The sequence below is a fragment of the Onychostruthus taczanowskii genome, unplaced genomic scaffold, assembly GCF_017590055.1.
Source record: "Onychostruthus taczanowskii isolate IOZ18803 unplaced genomic scaffold, ASM1759005v1 scaffold81, whole genome shotgun sequence".
Lineage (NCBI taxonomy): Eukaryota > Metazoa > Chordata > Aves > Passeriformes > Passeridae > Onychostruthus > Onychostruthus taczanowskii.
In genome coordinates, this window is record NW_024506002.1 from 376,513 (window position 1) to 393,741 (window position 17,229).

At 59.0% G+C, this 17,229-nt stretch overlaps 1 protein-coding gene across 1 annotated transcript in view; it reads left to right on the forward strand.

Moving 5' to 3' along the window:
* Nucleotides 1-6,848: 6,848 nt before the first annotated feature.
* NHSL2 (NHS like 2) overlaps nucleotides 6,849-17,229 on the forward strand; it is a 28,492-nt gene continuing 18,111 nt past the window's right edge. The window contains exon 1 of the mRNA XM_041424290.1: nucleotides 6,849-7,191. Within this exon, the coding sequence (XP_041280224.1) occupies nucleotides 6,936-7,191 (256 nt within the window). The 5' untranslated portion in view covers nucleotides 6,849-6,935. The remainder of the gene's footprint in view (nucleotides 7,192-17,229) is intronic.

The window sequence follows — 17,229 nt, forward strand, 5'->3', positions numbered from 1 at the left end:
AGGGAGATGACTAATGGGGTCAGGGATCAGCTGGTTGCTATTTTTAGGTATTTACTGGATTCCGACTTCAGTTGCGCGGCAGAGCCCCCGGCTCCCTGCGCTGCTTCCCGCCTGGATGTCTGAGTGGGATGAGATGCCAGAAAAGTGCCAGACCCGCTGATTCATTGATTTCCCGACGAGAAATCACGGCTCCGCCCATTCCCTGCCGTCGCTTTCCTCCCTCTCCAGCCCTGGCTGCTCCATTCCCACCGGAGCTGCTGCACAGATCTGGGCTCGACGGGAGCATCTTCTGCCCCTGCTCCCCGCACCGCGGGAGGAGCCCTGGGGCTGCCTGGGCACTGCGTGGGCAGAGGCTGCACCCAGATTTCGGCCTCTGCTGGTTGTGTCTCGAGGCGGGAAGAAGGGTCCTGAGCAGTGAGAAGTTTAATGTGGATCAAGTTCTTCCTCCAAAAAGAGCTTTTCAACCCAAAAGTGAGGTTTTACCCGAAGAGAAATTGGAACAAGTGGCTTTTGAAGGTGTGGGAGGCTCAAAACAGCTGAATGTATCAGAGCAGGGATGAAAGGGAGTCAAAAATAAACCTGTACCCACGGCAGGTCCTCTCCTCCATGTCTGCTTCCCACCGGCTCTGGACTTTCAGGAGTTACCACAGCCCTTCAGAGCCCCAGCAGCTGCCCAGGAGGAGTGGGAGCCTGAGCCAGAGGCAGGAGGAGAGACCAAGAGTGAGGCCCAGGATTTTCGCAGGAGGGGGAGAGCAACTGGAAAAGGACAGGCCAAGGGGGACCAGCGCCCAAATCCAGAGCTCTTGGCCGTCAGCAACACTGGCAGCATGTCAGGCCATGAGGAATATTTTCCTTCCCTCTGCTGGGCCAAATCCCCTCCCAGACAGCGCTGCTCGGCAGCTCTAGAGTGACTGCACAGTGACACCCACAGGAGAGGCCCCAAGCTGTCCCCATCACACCCAGCCACCGTGCCTGTGCGGGGATGGAGCTGACAGGGACACCCCGAAGGAGAGGACAGGGACGTCCTCACAGAGGAGCTCTTCAGAGCCACCCAGGGGAGAGCACGGAGTCAAACGCTCCCTTCCGTGGTCTGCGTTGGTGCTGGACATGTACACGTGAAATAACTAATTTCTGTTCTAGAAATATGTGCTGCGGTACCAAAAAGTGACATTATTTATTTTCATGTACTGACACCACCACCCCCCCCACCCCAGGCCCTATAAATATTTATATGAAGCCAGGGAAAAATATGTTGGTGGTGTAGCATGCCTTTGAGGTATAGGTTGCATATAAAGCAGCCCCTATTATTTGGTTATATTGCTGCACCACACACAGCTCAGTTCAGTCATTCACAGCCACATCAGACACTAAAAGTTTGAATTAGGAAAGGACACAGTGCGAAGCCCAAAATGTAGAGTCACATTTTGGCAGAGAGGTGCTTTGCTCTAAGCACCCCCCAAGCCCGTGAGCATGTCCGTGACTGTTCTCTGCGCTGGCGTGGGTCCAGCTGGGGCACAGTGGGTGATGGACAGAGGTCCTGCCCCCTGGGATGATCCACAGGTCTCCTCTCCTGCTCAGGCTCCTCCTGCTCCATGTGCTCTTTGTTTCACAGTGCTTGCTGGGATGTTTCCCCACTTGGAGGATTGGTATAGGAACGATGCCCCACTTCAGTGCCCCCTCTGAGACTCTCCGAACCACACTGCCACTCCCTCCCTCCCTTGTTTCCCCTACCCCCTGTCCCAGAGGGATCCCCCATCCCAGCCATGGGCAGCACTGCACAAGCTTGGCTCCAGTACTGGGACACTTTACATGTCAGTATGAGGGAATGGCCTCTCTCATGGGAGGAAGCCTCCAAGAGACCAGCCGTGGACCCCCTCACACCCCAGTTTGTGCTGGTCTGCCACACGGGGCTCAGGGGGGGTCACCACAAAGCAAGAACAGCACGTGCTGTCCGGGTGTGGAAGGAAATCTGGAGGGAGTAAACTCAAAAAATACATGAAACCTGTGAAATTCACATCACTTCCTCACTGAAGTGCAGTGTTTCGTCCTGACATTCCCTCCCCAGGAGGGACGTGCTGCCAGGAGTCTGCACATACACCTGGGGCATCAGAGGAATTCAGTGTCTTGGGTTGCAGGAGCTGAGGTTTGTAGGGAATAAAAACCAATTTGGTGCACAACCGTGACTCAGCAGGTGTAATAATACAACAAGGGAGATGTTAGTTGCTGATCTGCTCTCAAAATTGTTCCCTGTGAGGAGGGAGATGAGACCCTAGCACAGGTTGCCCAGAGAAGCTATGGCAGCTCCTGGATCCCTGGAAGTGTCCAAGGCCAGTTTGGATGGGGCTTGGAGCAACCAGGGATAGTGGAAGTTCCCCTGCCCATGGCAGGGGATGGAATTAGATGGCCTTTAATGTTCCTTCCAACCCAAACCATTCCATGATGCTATGAACATTCATCCTGCTAGTGCAGCCTCTGCTCTACCTGGCAGCGATTCATATACCTGGAACCAAAACATCACCAGGGTTGAAGGAGTTACAGGCCAGTGAGTCTGTGTTTGTTTCTGGAAAATGGCTTTGAATTGTGATTAAAAATAGGCTAATGGAGCACAGATGGGATGACATGGATTCTGTGATGGAAAACAGTTCAGTGCCTCCAAAACATCCCTGGTCCTCCCCCTGCTCCCAGCAGGAGGTGCAGATGGTTGGGGTAGCCAGAGACCTGCAGGACTACAGACAGGTAAGAGCTAGGGGAATAGTGCCTGTATGGAAAAAATTACTTGAACTGAGGGACTTGGTATTCAATTTTTCACCATGGATCTCACCGCTGAGCACGCTAATGTTTTCCACAGCAATATGGAAAGGACAAAGGGCTGGGCAGGGCAGCCCAGTCCACAGACAACACAGAGGGAAGTTAATTGAACCCAGAAAGTCCATTGCACCTCCAAACACCCAAGCCAGGGAGGTGGAGGACAAGTTTGTAGCTGAACAGTCTCTTCAATGAACAAGTTATTCAGCACCTACACAAGTTATTCAGGAGCAAAAAGCCCAGCCCCTGGAGTGCATGGGGGGGACTGCTGGGGTGGGAGGGAATGAATTTGGAGGGAAAAGGAGCTGCTATAATGATTAGGACCATGTGTGAGCCAAGAACAGGGGATGCTGTAACACATTTTGGTAGCAAATGGCATCAGTGACCAGACCTGGTTGTAGGATACCCTTGGGGTATGGTCTGTGCCAGTTAATTTTTAGCAGGAAGACAGGGACTGGGAGGTGGTGGGAGCTGGATCCATGGGCCTGGTTCGGGATATTTCACACTCCTCAGATGAAGTTCCAAAAAACCTGTGTGTAGCTTGGGAAATAAAGTGAATTGTATGGGAGAAAATTCTTCATCCCAGGTGCTGTTCCCTGTCCTGTCTCAGTGTTCTGGGCCACGGGATCATGTCTGAGCAGACCCACGGTCCTGGCAGCCTGTGTGTCCACGCTGGATCTCCTCGGCACCATTGCACGGGGTGAGGAGACACAGGGAGAGCAGGGGGGCTGCAGGAACTGTCGGGCTCTGGAGCGGGACAGGGACGTCCCAGAGGCAGCCCAGAGGGTGGCGGGAGGGCGCAGGCACCCCGGCTCCAAGGCAGGGAGCTCCGAGGTGCGGAGAGCGGCGCGGCGCGGGCACAGAACCGCCGCCCCACTGCAGGCCTGGGAGGATAAATCAAACGGGGGGAGCACACGGGGGCAGGAGCCGGTCCTGGGGCAGGAGGCCGCGGTGAGGATCCTGCGTGGTGCCCAGCAGGGTCCACTGCTGTCTCTCGCAGATTCCACCACAACCACTCCAACCCGTTCCTTTTTTTTTTTTTTTTTGGTCATCAAGAGCTCCTCTGAAGCGTGCACGGAGCAAATCTTGGCAGACAGCACCCTCCAGTGGGCACTGGGAGGCCGGTAGGGTCCCCGCGCTGGGCACGGGGGGTCCAGCATCCGAGCAGCAGGAGTGAGCCCCTGGTGGGGGCGGTGACACAGCTGGCCATGAGGAGCCACGCTTGGCTCACCTGCACGGCTCTGGGCTCCAGCTGAGTGTTGCTCTGGCTCCAGAGGTCTTGGAGCAGTGAGAGGCAGTTCTGCAAAAGCAGAGAATTTGGCTGCTGGACACTGAACGTCTTGGGATTGGCCCAACCAGTGACACTGCTCTGGAATTACCAGCATCCAGGAATGCAACATGGGACACGCAGTCGTGTGGAGAGCCGATGATCCTCACTCACTCGCCAGATGTTTAGTGAGAAGACACAAGGCAGAAGCAATGGGAGTCCTCAGGACAAACGGGGGAGAAGCTCAAGACCGTCTGTTGACCCCCTCCAGGGTCTGGGCACCACCATCCCCTGACCCCCTCCACCCAGCGAGACTCAGCCAAAGCCCCACAGAGCCCTCCCGAGGTGTCCCCTCTGGCACGCCTCCCCTTCCTCGGAGGGGATGCTCTCCGCCGGGCTGAGCGGAGCCAGAGCAGGGAAGGCGATCCCTGTGACATCTGGTTGCAATCAGTATTTGCAGAACTGGCCTCGCTCCTCCCCAGCCGCTGGCCGGCGGAGCTGTTTCCCACGGGATGCCGAGTCCGTCGCTCCCTCCCCGCGCCAGGGTTTCGCACATCCGGCGCGGCAGCTGCACCCCGGAGCAGCCCCCGGAGCCGGCTCTGCCCGCCCAAGGGAGCCCGTCCTGCCCAGAACCAAAACAATGCTCTGGCACTGCTGCTCCCGGGATCTCTCCCTGGGCCTGTCCGCAGCTCCAGAGCCATCAGGGGGCTGTGGCTCCTCATTTCCAGCCCTCCCACCCAGTCCAGCCCCACTCCTGATCATCAGAATAATGTGGTGACTTCATGATGCAGTTTACTTCACATGGAAAGGGCCCTTGTAATTTTCTCATGCTAAATATTTGACAGAAGACTTCAAGAAAACACAATCCATTTAGGGAAAAAAAAAAAAAATAAACCAATTTAAGTTGCTAAGTGACCAGATTTTTGTCATTTATTGAGGTTGTTGCATTACACGATGGTTTTATGAATCCCTTGGCTCCCGGAGTCTGGATCTCGGCTCACACTCAATGGCAAGGTGTTCACACCTCTCCAGCTACAGAAAAAAGGTTTGGAAATAAGGCAAAGGCACACAGAAAGCAAAAGGAAAAGCCCTTGGCACTTACCTGACTTAAAATCCTCCTCGCTAAGCCAGCCTTGAGACCTGGGCACTGCTGCCACAACAAACCTGCATCATAAGGCAGAACAAGAGGAAAAGCGCCTGAAAACCAGATAAAAATTCAATAAATTCCCATTTCAGTAGGGTTGCTTGCCCTTGCCCTGACCAGCACAACATTGCCCAAGTAGGTGTTGAGGTTGCTGGGGAGGACAGTTTAGGCCTCATGCTTGAATTTCAAGACACACAGATCTGTGTTGAAAAAAAAACCCACAGTAAAAGCCACGCTGTCCATGTGTTCCTTCTCGGCTGGCAGGAGGAGAGGTCAGGGCTGGGAATGGGGAGAGAGCAGAGCCCTGATGGGCTCCAGATGCTCTCCTCACCCGGATGATGATTCATGATTGAGGCTGCCCAAGCCAAGAGAATCGGGCTGACTTCACCCTCGCCACATCCTAGCAGGGTGTGGCACTGTGCCTCAGTTTCCCTGTCTGTGCTGGGAACAGAGCCAAGGCACCAGCACTCCTCAGCTCCTTCTGCCTCAAATTCCATCCAGGCAGTGGCAACCACTACAGGTCCATCGGTGCAGGGAATGACAACACGGGATAGCTCCAAGACTCCTGCATGAGATGTTGTTCAGCTCTCTGCACAGAGAGGAGCTCAGGGCACGTCACAAAGCTGAAAGGGGAATGGGAAAGGGAAAGGGAAAGGGAAAGGGAAAGGGAAAGGGGAAGGGAAAGGGGAAGGGAAAGGGAAAGGGAAAGGGAAAGGATAGTTCTCAGTGGTAGCAGCCCCATGGAGCTGGGTTTGGATGCGCAAACATTTACACAAACCCAAGCAGAGCAAGAATAGTTCAGGAATCCAGCAAGGTTCACCATGCATGGAGAAACGGTATCACAGGAAATTCCCAGTAGGAATTCTAGTCCTGCTCTGTCCCAGGCAACTGGAGCTGCTGGGGACGGCGTGCTGGGCAGTCTGGATTGGAGGTTACATCCACCACAGCCACTCTTCTCTCAGCTTTTGCTGCTGCCCTCACTGCTGCCAGGAGCCATGCAGCCTGGATCTCCCCGGGACTGGACAGCCAGGACGTTCCCACTGCACCCTGGTGCCACCCCGGGACTACCCAAATAGTGGCTTTAGCGGGAGCTGGAGCGGGGAGACGGGGAGGGAGCAGCTGCTGGAGCAGGGGCACCCACGGGAAATTCGGGGGAAATGCGGGATTAACGGTGTGTCCTGCTGGGCGCTGCCCGCCTCGGAGGACGCTGAAGCCGCGGAGCCCGAGGAGGCCGGGGCAGGATTCGGGGGGCTCCGCAAGCCCTCGGTCCCAGCACAGGAGGGACGGCTGCAGCTGGAGACAGCGCTGGAGGAGCCCGCAGCGGGGAATTGCCGATAGCGAAGGGTGCCCGCGCCCCCGGGCAAGGCACCGGGAGGGAGCGGCCGGCACTGGCACGGGTGCCCGTCCCCCGGCCCGAGCCGCGCCAGCTCCGGGGCTCCGGCCGGCAGCCGGCCCGCAGCGTCCCCGCAGCTCCTGCCGCCGTGCCCCGCCGCCGGCCCGAGCAGCCCCAAGCGGGGCCGCCCCTCCCTCCCCTTCCTCCTCCTCCTCCTCCTCCTCCCACAGACCGGCTCCGAGCCCCGGCTCTGCGGCCGGACCACAGCCCTCGCAGCCGCGGGGCTCGACGGGGGGAACAGTGCCTGCCTGGGCTGAACCGAACCGGGCCGGAGGGCAACAGGAGCGGGGGAAACAGAGCCGATCCGCCGCCAGCCAATCCGCCCCATGCCGTTCTACCGACGGAGCGTGGCAGTGCGGGTCCGGCCGGCGGGGCCGCTGACCGATCTGCGGGACACCTGCAGCCTGGCGGCCCTCGCCCTGCTGCGGCAGCTGGCCGAGCTCTGCGGCCACTCGGTCGCTCTCCTGGGGGACATCGAGGGCCACCTGCGGGCGCTGGCCCGTCGCGCCGCCCGCCTGCACCGCCGCGCCGCCCGCCTGCAGTCGCTGCTGCGGGGCCGCCCGCTCCGCGCCGCCGCCACAGGTAAGGGACACGGACCGCGGGACACCGTCCTGCGGGCCCCATCTCCACTGCTGGGGCCGCTTCCCGCTCCGAGGGGCTCCGCTCCCTGCCCCAGTGCCGCAGGGCTACGTTGTTGCTCCTCCGACGTTGTCACCCCGTGTCCCCTCTCCGGGCGGGTGACCCATGCCAGCTCCTGCTTTTGGGGTCCATCATCCCTGCTCCAACAACAGGGAGGGCTGGGGGAGCAGGGTAGGGGTGGCAAGGCCCATGGTGCCGGTGGCCAGGGAACCGTGGCACTGGGGTGAGGTGCCATTGGCATGCTGCTGGCCAGGGCACTGGGGTGAGGCCAGGACAACGCTGCACCCTTTCCCTCTGCCCGGACTTTATTTCCCTGCTCACAGTGGGCACTTTCCAGGCTGCCAGCCAAGCACACCTCATGCTGTGTCAGCAATTACTGGGAGCTGTTTTGAGAAAACGGGGACACTGGGCTGTCGGGGCTGGTCCTTGCCACCCCCACACTGTCCCTGCCTCAGGTGCTTCACCTCATCCTGGGGCAGGGGACCAAGGGGGCTGTCATGCCCAGTGTGGGGCAGTTTTCACTCGGGGTGCTGTGTATCTGGGGAAAATGTTGGGTTGTCATCTAGGCATTGTGTCAGCTCATCCCCTCTCCTGACAGGCACAGGGTTTGGGTTGCCTTGGACCGCTTCCACTTCCCGTTCCGAGCATTTTGGTCTGGCACAGGCTGCTGTGCTGGGTCAGGAACAGGCAGCGCCGCTTCGGAGGATCTTAAAATAAGCTCATTTTGGAGTTGTTTATAGAAGTTTATTTTAAAGGCTTTGCGGGGCAGGGAGGGCCGTGCTTCTCCAGCACGTTCCCCTCAAGCACCGCGCATTTCCCAGGCCCTTGGCAGAGCGTGTGCCTCTGCTGCTGGCAAGTCCCCTCGCAAGAGCTCCCTTGGTGTTCCATCTGCCTGGAGCCATGGGAAATGACTGCCAGATCCTCACAGCTCGCGTCCCGGATGCTGGGAGCGAGGGGAGCACCCAGGCTCAGTGTGGGAGCTGCACTGCTCCTGACAGCGCTGTGGACCCATCATTAGACTGGGAAGGGGCTCCCACTGTCCTGTGCATCGCCCAGGACGAATGAGGGGGCACTGAGGTTTCACGGTCACCCCAGCTGACCCGTGCACTGCACCAGCATGTGTCAAACCTGGCAGCAGCATCACTGTACGTGCTGGACCGGGCTCTGCTGGAGGAGGAGCTGATCGTGCCCGAAGCCAGATGGTCCCTCACTGCCTGTGTCTGGCCAGCAGGCCAGGACTGCTCCAGGTGGCCACAGGAGTGCTGTGTGTGTGCCACCGTGGTGGCAGGCACTAGTGTGGGGGGACAGTGGAGGACACCATGGAGGAGGTGGCGTAGGGGACGGCAGAGTGATGGTGTTGGGGGGATTGTCAGGGATGCCTGCCGGTGCTGCTGTGAGCAGGTGGAGCGTGTAGGCCCCCCTTGTGTATTCAGCTAATTCCAAGCACCTGGCGAGCAACATCACCGGTAGCTGCAGGTGTGTGTGTAAGGCAGCAGCAAATTGTCCTCCTGTGCTGCCACTCCTCATCAGGGCCATGAATATGCATGTGAGTGGATGTGCTGGGCTGGCTCAGAGCTGGGGTCAGAGGCATGTAATGATAAAAATGCTGTGATTTATCTTGTGGGAAGGGATGGGGCAGTATGAACAGAGCCAAGTTCACTTTCAGTTGCTGCTCAGTGGTACTCCTGCTGCTCAGGAGGCTTAGGAGGTTCATTTCTCCCTGCATCCTGAGGGAACACAGCCCATTCACCCCCTCACCTGCTCCACATCCATCCGTTACCAGCCAGCAAGATGCCAGAGCTTCCAGTGTGACTGAACTTACTTGGGTAAAGAACAAAATTCTGACTGGTACTTCAGTGGCAGTTTGCTTTGCTAAGTGCTCCAGCATCAGTCCATGGTGGGGGATCAAATCATGTCTTGGGGGGAAGGGAGCTCCTTGTGAGGCACCAGCACTGTGGGAGAGTGAAGGCTGCCCAGGGCTTGAGAGGACACTTCCCACTGAGCTGCAGGACAGCAGGGACCCAGGAGTGAGGAGCAAACATTTAACAATGTCCCACACTGGGTTTGGGGCTTATTTTCTCCTCCGTTTTCATTTCTTGAAGAGGATCCAATGGCAAAAATCACAATTCCCCTCTTAAAATTGTATGGAAGCCCATGGAAGATGCTCCAGGGGAGATCACCCAGGACCAGTCATGCCCTGGCGCAGCCTCTGCTTAGGCAGTATGGGTCCAGGTGACAGGTCACAGCCTGTCTGGCCAGCTTGTAAGGACAGGGAGAGATCAGGCTGGAGGTCCAGCAGGTGGCTCCCAGGCAGGGCTGGAGACAGACAGCACCAGCCACAGCACGTCCTTGCTGCAGACCCAACATCAGCCTGGGCTGGAGTAGCTCCATCCTTTAGCACACAAGATGGGCACCAGACAGCTCTCAGGATGTAGAAATGCTCAAGGCATGACCAAAGCCCATCTGCAGTGCAGGCAGGACATGGGGGTGGCTGTCCAGCCCTCGCAGATCACCTGACTCCAGCTCCCATGGGCCTGTGCTGGTTTCGCCTGCCCAAGCATGGTCCTTGGGCCAGCTTCCAGATTTGGGCCTCCTCAGCTGGGTCACAAGGCTTTGCCTGGTTTTGATTCCTACCAGACAGGTTAGAAAGATTCAAAAGCCATGGGCCTCCTCACCCTATGGCTCGGGAGTTCAGGTCACCACTGTGCAGAAGGACATGTCCATTGGTGCTTCCAGAGGCTGTGAGCTGAGGAAGCTGTCTTATCCTCCTGAGGAAGGGGAGAGGCTAGTGGAGCAGTGTTGCTTCCAGATGAAGAAATCACACAGCAAAGGGCTGGGGAAACACTTGTCCGACGAGGCAGTGTGGCTGTTTCCAGCAGGAGACGGCAGCCAAAGGCTGTTGGATTCCTCTGCTCTTATTCACTGGCCGTGGGGGGAGCAGGGAGGGCTCACGCCTGTCACCAGGAGCTGGGAGCATTCCTCATCCCTCGGTGCAGCTAGCCAAGGATGCCACGGCTGGGTGCAAGGTCCCACTGTGGCCAGAGCAGAGCAGGGACCAGGCCCCCTGTCCCTGACCCACTGCCAGTGACACAGCCACGTCCTGGAGGGTGACAATGCCAGTATCACTCAATCTCCTCTTCAGGACCCTGCAGCTCCAGAACTAAATCTCAGCAAAGCAGAGGATGAGGCCAGCGCCAAGAGCTGTTCAAGGTGCAGTCCCTGAAGAGCTGCAGGATGCTTCTCTGGAAGGAGCCCCAGGCTGTGCTGGCAGGAGCAGCTGTTTACTGCTCCTGCTGAAATGTGCAGCATTCCCATCCTCTGACCTCCCAGCCTCCTCTGAAACCAGCCATCGAGATAGAGCTGTCGGCCAGCCAGAGCCGCTGCCCCCCACACCCTCTGCTCAGCTCTTCCCTGCCTGAGCTAGCACAGATGTTTTTCCCCATATTCTGAGACTGGATTTTTTTAAAAGGAATGAAAGAAAGAAAGAAAAAAACCCTTCTGACATGCTGGAGTTTCCTGCCAGACTGAAGTGGCTGTCTGTCTTTCAGTCCCTGGGACAGAGGCTGAAGCTGTAACTGCAGTCCCAAGGCTCACCCACGTGAACCTACCTGAGCTCCACTCTTTTGACCACACAGCTGCCCTCGTCAGCACCTGTCCATGGCGTTAGTGCCCTTCAAGTTAGAACAAAGTGCCAGGAATGGTGCAGAGCTCTCACTGCAGGACCATGGGAAGGAAATGTCCCAAATTCAGACAAGAGGTGTCAGTTTAGAGTGAGACATGGCCTCAGTTCACCCTGATGCTCTCTTCCCAAGCAGCCCTGGCCTGCCATGGCCACAACCACCACTGTGAAATGGCTCTTGGAGCCTTCTTAACCACCAGGACAGGCTGTGGCCAGTGTGGGGTGAGGGCTGCTCACCCCACAGAAGTGCCAAAGCCTTACACAGTAGTGCTGAAGAGGCTTGTGGAGGCCTCCCCCTCAGGAGCCCAGCACTGCTCATCCCAGCCACAACCCACTGCAGCCTCCTCTGCAGGGAAGAGCAGCTCCAAAACCCTTCCAGACCTCCAAGACATTTTCTCTGCCTACATTTCCCCAAGCCAGTGGTGATTGCAGTGTCAGAGGGGCGAGCACATCTCCCCAGGCTCCTGGTATGGCTGGGAAGTGGGATGCAGACCAAGGCTGGATAGCTGGCTTGGCTGCCAGAGGAGAGGGAGAGGAGCCACACCCTCCTCTTAACAGGAACCGTCTGACGGCTCAGCAAGAGGTGCTTGGATGGATAACACACGGCCCCATCAGCCCTGCTCTGGATGAAAGCCGTCTTGGGCAGCGGGCTGGTGGCCACTCCCTGAAAATGTGTGCTGCAGGCAGTGTGAGGGGTGGGATACCCTGCTGATGTTCCTGCGAGGAAAGGGCAGCCCTGTTGGCTTTTCCAACCTCCACAGTTTCCCCTGGCTCCCCTGCCCATGGGTGTGGGGTTCCTGCAGAGCCTGACCATGCTGGGGGGGACACGGGGGACATCCTTAGGGCTGATGTTGAGGACAGCATCTCCAGCTCATTGCTGCAAGCTCTCTTCCAACCTCCTCGGTTTTCTTCAGGGCTGAGATTCCTGCTTGGATGGATCTAAACACTCATTCCAAAAAAAAGTGTTTTCACCCTTGGGTGGTGTTTTGGAAGGATTCATGTGAGAGCTGAGCCGGTGGCCCTTGCTCAGGAGCTGGGCTGTGGCCCTCAGGGGCAGTAGGTGCCCTGGGGAGAGCAGGTCCTCTGGTGAGGGACCCCCATCAGCCAGTAAGAACTGCATGGCAGCACGAGGGAGTACAGCCACTGCTGTTCCCTCGCAGCCTCAGACACCCCTGGTGTTTCTGGTTCCTCCTGCCTGGGCCCGCCTCTGCACAGCAAGCTTAGAAGGAACTCCACGAGCACCGGTGCTCCTGGTTCTTCTTAGGAAGCACTTACAGCCTCACGTTGGCCGGGAATATGGCAGCACTTACGGACCAGGAACATGGATTGGCTTCAACTATGTGTCTCCTTGGAATTTGCGTCATCCTAAGGCAGCATGTGGGATGCGTTCACCTCCGTGTGGAAGCAAGCGCTGGAGCGTGCCTTGGCAGCAGGCTCTCCAGCTCTAGGGAGCTCTGTGGTGCTCATGGAGGCAGAGGTGGGAGTGCAGGATGGCTCCCCATGGCACCTGTGCAAGTTATCCAGGCAGCGAGGCACCAGTGGCTGCAGGGCTGTGCTTTGGAGAGCAGATGACCCTTGAGGAGGGACACAGGGACCCACCAGGGACCCTCCTGGCTGCTTAGGAGCCCAGCAGTCCCTTGGGGACGCGTTTCCAGCTCCCAGCCTGGGCTGCACTCCGCAAGTGCCCAGCGCCATGCCCGCTGGCCTTGCCTCTTGCCCTGCAGGTGCTGGCACAGGGCTGGCCATACTCCAGTCCCTGCGCGTGCCCGGGAGCCACTGGCTGCCAGCACAAAGTCTGGATTGAGCAGGAGCTGGCACAGTGCCAAACAGACCAAGGATGCTGGCAAAGAGAATCTTTTCCTCAGCCGTGCCAGCAGACTCTGCCATCCTCCTTCTGCTCTCCTGCTGGCTGCTCACCTTGGCACCGGGATGCCTGGCAGGGAATCAGGCTGGCACCTTGGGCAGCAGCAGGCGTGTGGCTCTGCAGTAGTACCCATCAGCATGGGGGGTGACCGTCCCCTGTGTGTCCACTGGAGCCTGACCTTGCACAGATGCCAGCTGGGCACAGCACAGTGTCTGGCAGCTGGGGACAGCTCCAGGAGCCAACAGGGAGCTGCGTGGCATGGGGAGACTGGGCATGGTGGGCAGTGCAGGGATCAGAGGAGGATCATTACTCCTTGAGTTAATTAATGGCAGCAGATAAAAGCAGACAGGGAAAAAGGTAATTCCACTTGTTACCCAGAAAGTGGCTGTGAGAGGCCATTTCCTCCCTTCCTGGCACCCCTGAGTGGCCGGCTGCATCCATATGGAGCAGCATGGCCCCATTGTGAGCTTGGATCCTGACTCAGAGCCCCATAGCCCGGCAGGAGGAAGGGGACAGCAGGGCACTGCACATCCCCAGTGCAAAGCAAACCCCCCTGGCACGCATGTGTCTGTGATTCTGTACATGTCTGAGTGTGCACATGTGTGTGATTCTGTACATGTCTGAGTGTGCGCACGTGTGTCTGTGATTCTGTACATGTCTGCGTGTGCACACGTGTGTCTGTGATTCTGTACATGTCTGAGTGTGCACACGTGTGTCTGTGATTCTGTACATGTCTGCGTGTGCACACGTGTGTCTGTGATTCTGTACATGTCTGAGTGTGCACGCGTGTGTCTGTGATTCTGTACATGTCTGAGTGTGCACACGTGTGTCTGTTGCAGAGATGGGGGCTCCTGGCATGCTGACGGTGCCAGGATCTGTGCTGTCAGTGCTTCTGGAAGGACACTCCCAAGTTGTCTCGTGCTTGGTCTGTGCTCTGTGGAAATGGCGGGACTCTGGGGTCAGCCCTGAGATCACCTCCCACTGTGTCAGGATTTTGTTCCAGTGCTTTCCCTTCCCTCCCAGCTGGCTGCTGTGGTCATGGCTGCCTAATGCCCACACCTCTCCACTGGACAGAGAGAGGTCCGTCACCATCCAGTCATAGCTGATCCGAGGGCCTCTTCTGTAGCTGTGTCTTGTGAGCAGGGAGAGCAGATCCCCCCATTGCATACCCAGCACAGGGAGACCATCCCCTGGGCGTTCCCCTCCCCACAGCTGCAGGCAGCAGCCTCCCGGGTGGTCCTGGCTGTCAGGCAGAGCGTGGGCTGTGAGGCCACCTGCAAGGCACTGCCTGTGTGGGACCAGCTCCCTTCCTGTTGCACTGGGACCCCAGCCAAGGCAGGGGGGAATGGACAGCCACCTCCCTGGCAGCCACAGGGTGCTGCCAGCTGCAGGAAACCTTCACCTGGCTGCCTGACCCCTGCTAATTAGAGGAGGGTCAGCTGCCACTGCCCACAGCACCCACGCAGGCTGGCACAGCTGACAGCAGAGGTGGTGGATGCCATCTCCTCCCCACCAATCTCATCCCTTGCTGTGGTTCTCAGACCCACCGGAAAGACGCCGGCTGGCAGGATGCTCCATCCCCGCTCAATCTCCACGGCTCCAGCACCCGCAGCAGGGTTGTGTAGCTATGTCTTTAAGAAGGGCCTGGGCTGGGGTGGGAGAAGCGTTTCCATCCAGCCTTTCTCCAGAAACCTGGTTCGATTTAGTGCGAGCAAGCGACTGCCAGAGCTGGCGCTGTGGCCGTCTCCCGCTCCCGTCCAGGGCAGCCGCCAGTCCATCCCGGCCATGGGGGCTCGGGGCATCCCCTGAGGTGTGGGGCTGCTGCCGTACCCCTGCCCTGGGGCCCGGTGAGGAGAGGAAGAGGCAGAGTTGGGTAAGTAAGAGTTTTGTCCTTTCCTGCCTGTGGGACTCCCTGCCCTGCCCCGGGAGGGCCTAGCAGCGCCGCAGGACAAGGGCAGGGAGTCGTGAGTGCACGACATGGTGGCTGTCACGGCAGGTGGGTGCAGGTAGCAGCAGCCCCAGGGCTGGCACAGCCGCCTGCTCCTCGCTCCTGCCTGTCTGCACCAAGGGATGGGGATGGTGGGATGGGGCCAGCTGGGCACCCAGTGCCCATTACGGGAGGGCTCGCAGGCAGGAGAAATCGATGGTGGCAGCGGGCAGAGCCCCGGGAGGACGCGGTGCCCTCTGCTCCCTGGCAGTGCCCGTGCCCAGCCCAAGGACTGGATGTGTCCCTCCTCTTCCTCCTCACCCACTCGGGCTGGGACAGGACCTCCCCAGAGACCCCGCCGGGAGGAAGGTGCACGGCGTGCCCCTGCAGAGGGGCTGGGGGATCCAGTGGCAGTGCGGGGGAGGTGCCAATGGCACCCCTCACACCCCACGTCTGCCGTAAGAGGCTCACAAATTACAGGTACTAGTGCTGGTGCCATGGCACGTGGTGGCAGCCTGGCTCCACGCTGCTCTCTGGCACAGCTGTTTTGGGGGGCATTCACAGGAAGCTCTGGGGGTGTGGGCGAGGTTGTGGGGTGATGGGGGCTGGGGCACCCCTGTCCACTCTGCCTGACCCCACACACCACTCCATGCCGAGCTCTCACACTGCCCAAGGTGTAGCAGAGCCAGGCGACTGCATCCTGCCGCCCTGGCACAGCGGGAGCAGGGAGGGCAGCCCTGACAGTGCCGGTCCTGGGCAGGACAGTCAGGCCCCCAGTGCGGTTACCAGCACACAGAGCAACGAAATATGTTTGGTGCACTGAAGGAATCCCAGGAATGCAGAGCCTGGAGGGGACTCGAGGTGGCACGAAGGTGTCATGGCAGCTCCAGCCTAGCACGCAGATCTCCTGCCAGGCCTCGAGGGGCAGCTTGGGGGTCACCTTCAGCAACATAAGGTGTTGTGGGGCTTGGTGTCCCAGCTCTGCCCTCCAGCTTGGCGGGGACCCTGCCGGTTGCTCTGCTGGGACGTGGCACCTCTCAGGGTCCAGTACAGCCCTGGGAGTGACTCGCCACGGTGCCGATGCGGGGCCGGGAGCCCTGGCCCCGCTCCTCGGCTCTGGCCCGGCCCCAAGCCGTTCTTCTCCAATGAGCTCATCTGCCTCGCTGATTGTGAGCTTTAATATGGCCTCTTGGCCCGAAAATAACCAGCTCGGCCACTTAGCAAATGTTTATGGCTTCTTCATAGCTGCGCTCTCTGCCAGGAGAGGGTCTGCTCCGGCAAGGCAGAGCGGAGCCGCTCCCGCGCCGGGCCGGACTGAGCCGTGGCACCGGCACCTCCCCGCTCAGACACCTGCACCGTCCTGCCCTGGGCCCCGGCACGGTGGGCCCGGTGTCCTGGATGAGCCCCCCGCATCTGTCTGGGCTCCCAGGCGCCGTGTGGCCAGGACAGCGCAGGCAGCCATGCGTGCCCACGGGGCTCGAGGAGGATGCGGCGTCTGGGGCTGCCCCGCACAAGGTGACAAGTGGCTCGGAGTGATGGGCACCCGGCGGGGCTCCCCAGGGCAGGGAGAGAACAATGGCCACGCTGTCGGATCGCAGCACCATGACTCACAGTGGGGCTGTTTGTGCAGGGGCCGCTGCCCCCCTGCCTGACACCGTGTGCTGGGCTCAGCTGGGGCTTGAGGAAGTGGCAGAAAGTATTTTCTTTTTGGAATTTCTGCGAACCACCCCCAACTCGCCCCAGTCGTTCACCTCCCTGGGGAGTGCAGAGGCTGGGTGAAGTATCTACATCCCCATGGCCGGGTCCCTGTGAGCTGAGGCACTGCCACAGCCCAGCCCCAGAACAGGGACACAGCATGGGCAGCGGGGTGCCACCGCAGGGCCCCCGCACCGCTGCGGCTGTCACACCCACCTGCTCCCACATCAGTCACATAAACTGCTCCTTGCACCAAGTACTGATCCAATTTGTGGCTGTTTCCATAACAACCTCCCAGCGCTTTCTGGTCCTTTCTGTTGCTATATGAATGCCAAGATCCGATGTGTCGGGGATGCTCGGTCCTGGGACACAGCAACTGGGCTGAGCCATCCCAATGCCTCTTGGCTCCCAGGGGTGAAGCGCTCTGCGCGTGGGAGGTCTTGGCATGCTGGACAGGTTTCTGCACTCTGGAAGGGCTTTTTTCCCCATGAGAGGGATATGATGAGGTTTGAGCCAGGGGAAGAAACCGAAGGGCAGTAGTTGATCCAATGCTCCTGAGCGTCCCTGCATGCAGCTGAGCTTTGTACAGTCATGGCACTGCCTGGGACTCTCAATACCAGGAATGGGGACCTTGGAGGCACTGACAGAGACGACCCTGTTTCTCCTGCCTGAGATGACATCACCCCCAGGCCTGGCTCTTGCAATGCCTTGCAGATCTCACACAGGTTTCCTGACCAAACCCAGCCCCAAAGCTCTTCCCACACCTCCTGTTTCCCTCTGTGCATGGCTCCAACTGCTCTTGGAGCTGACCTCTGC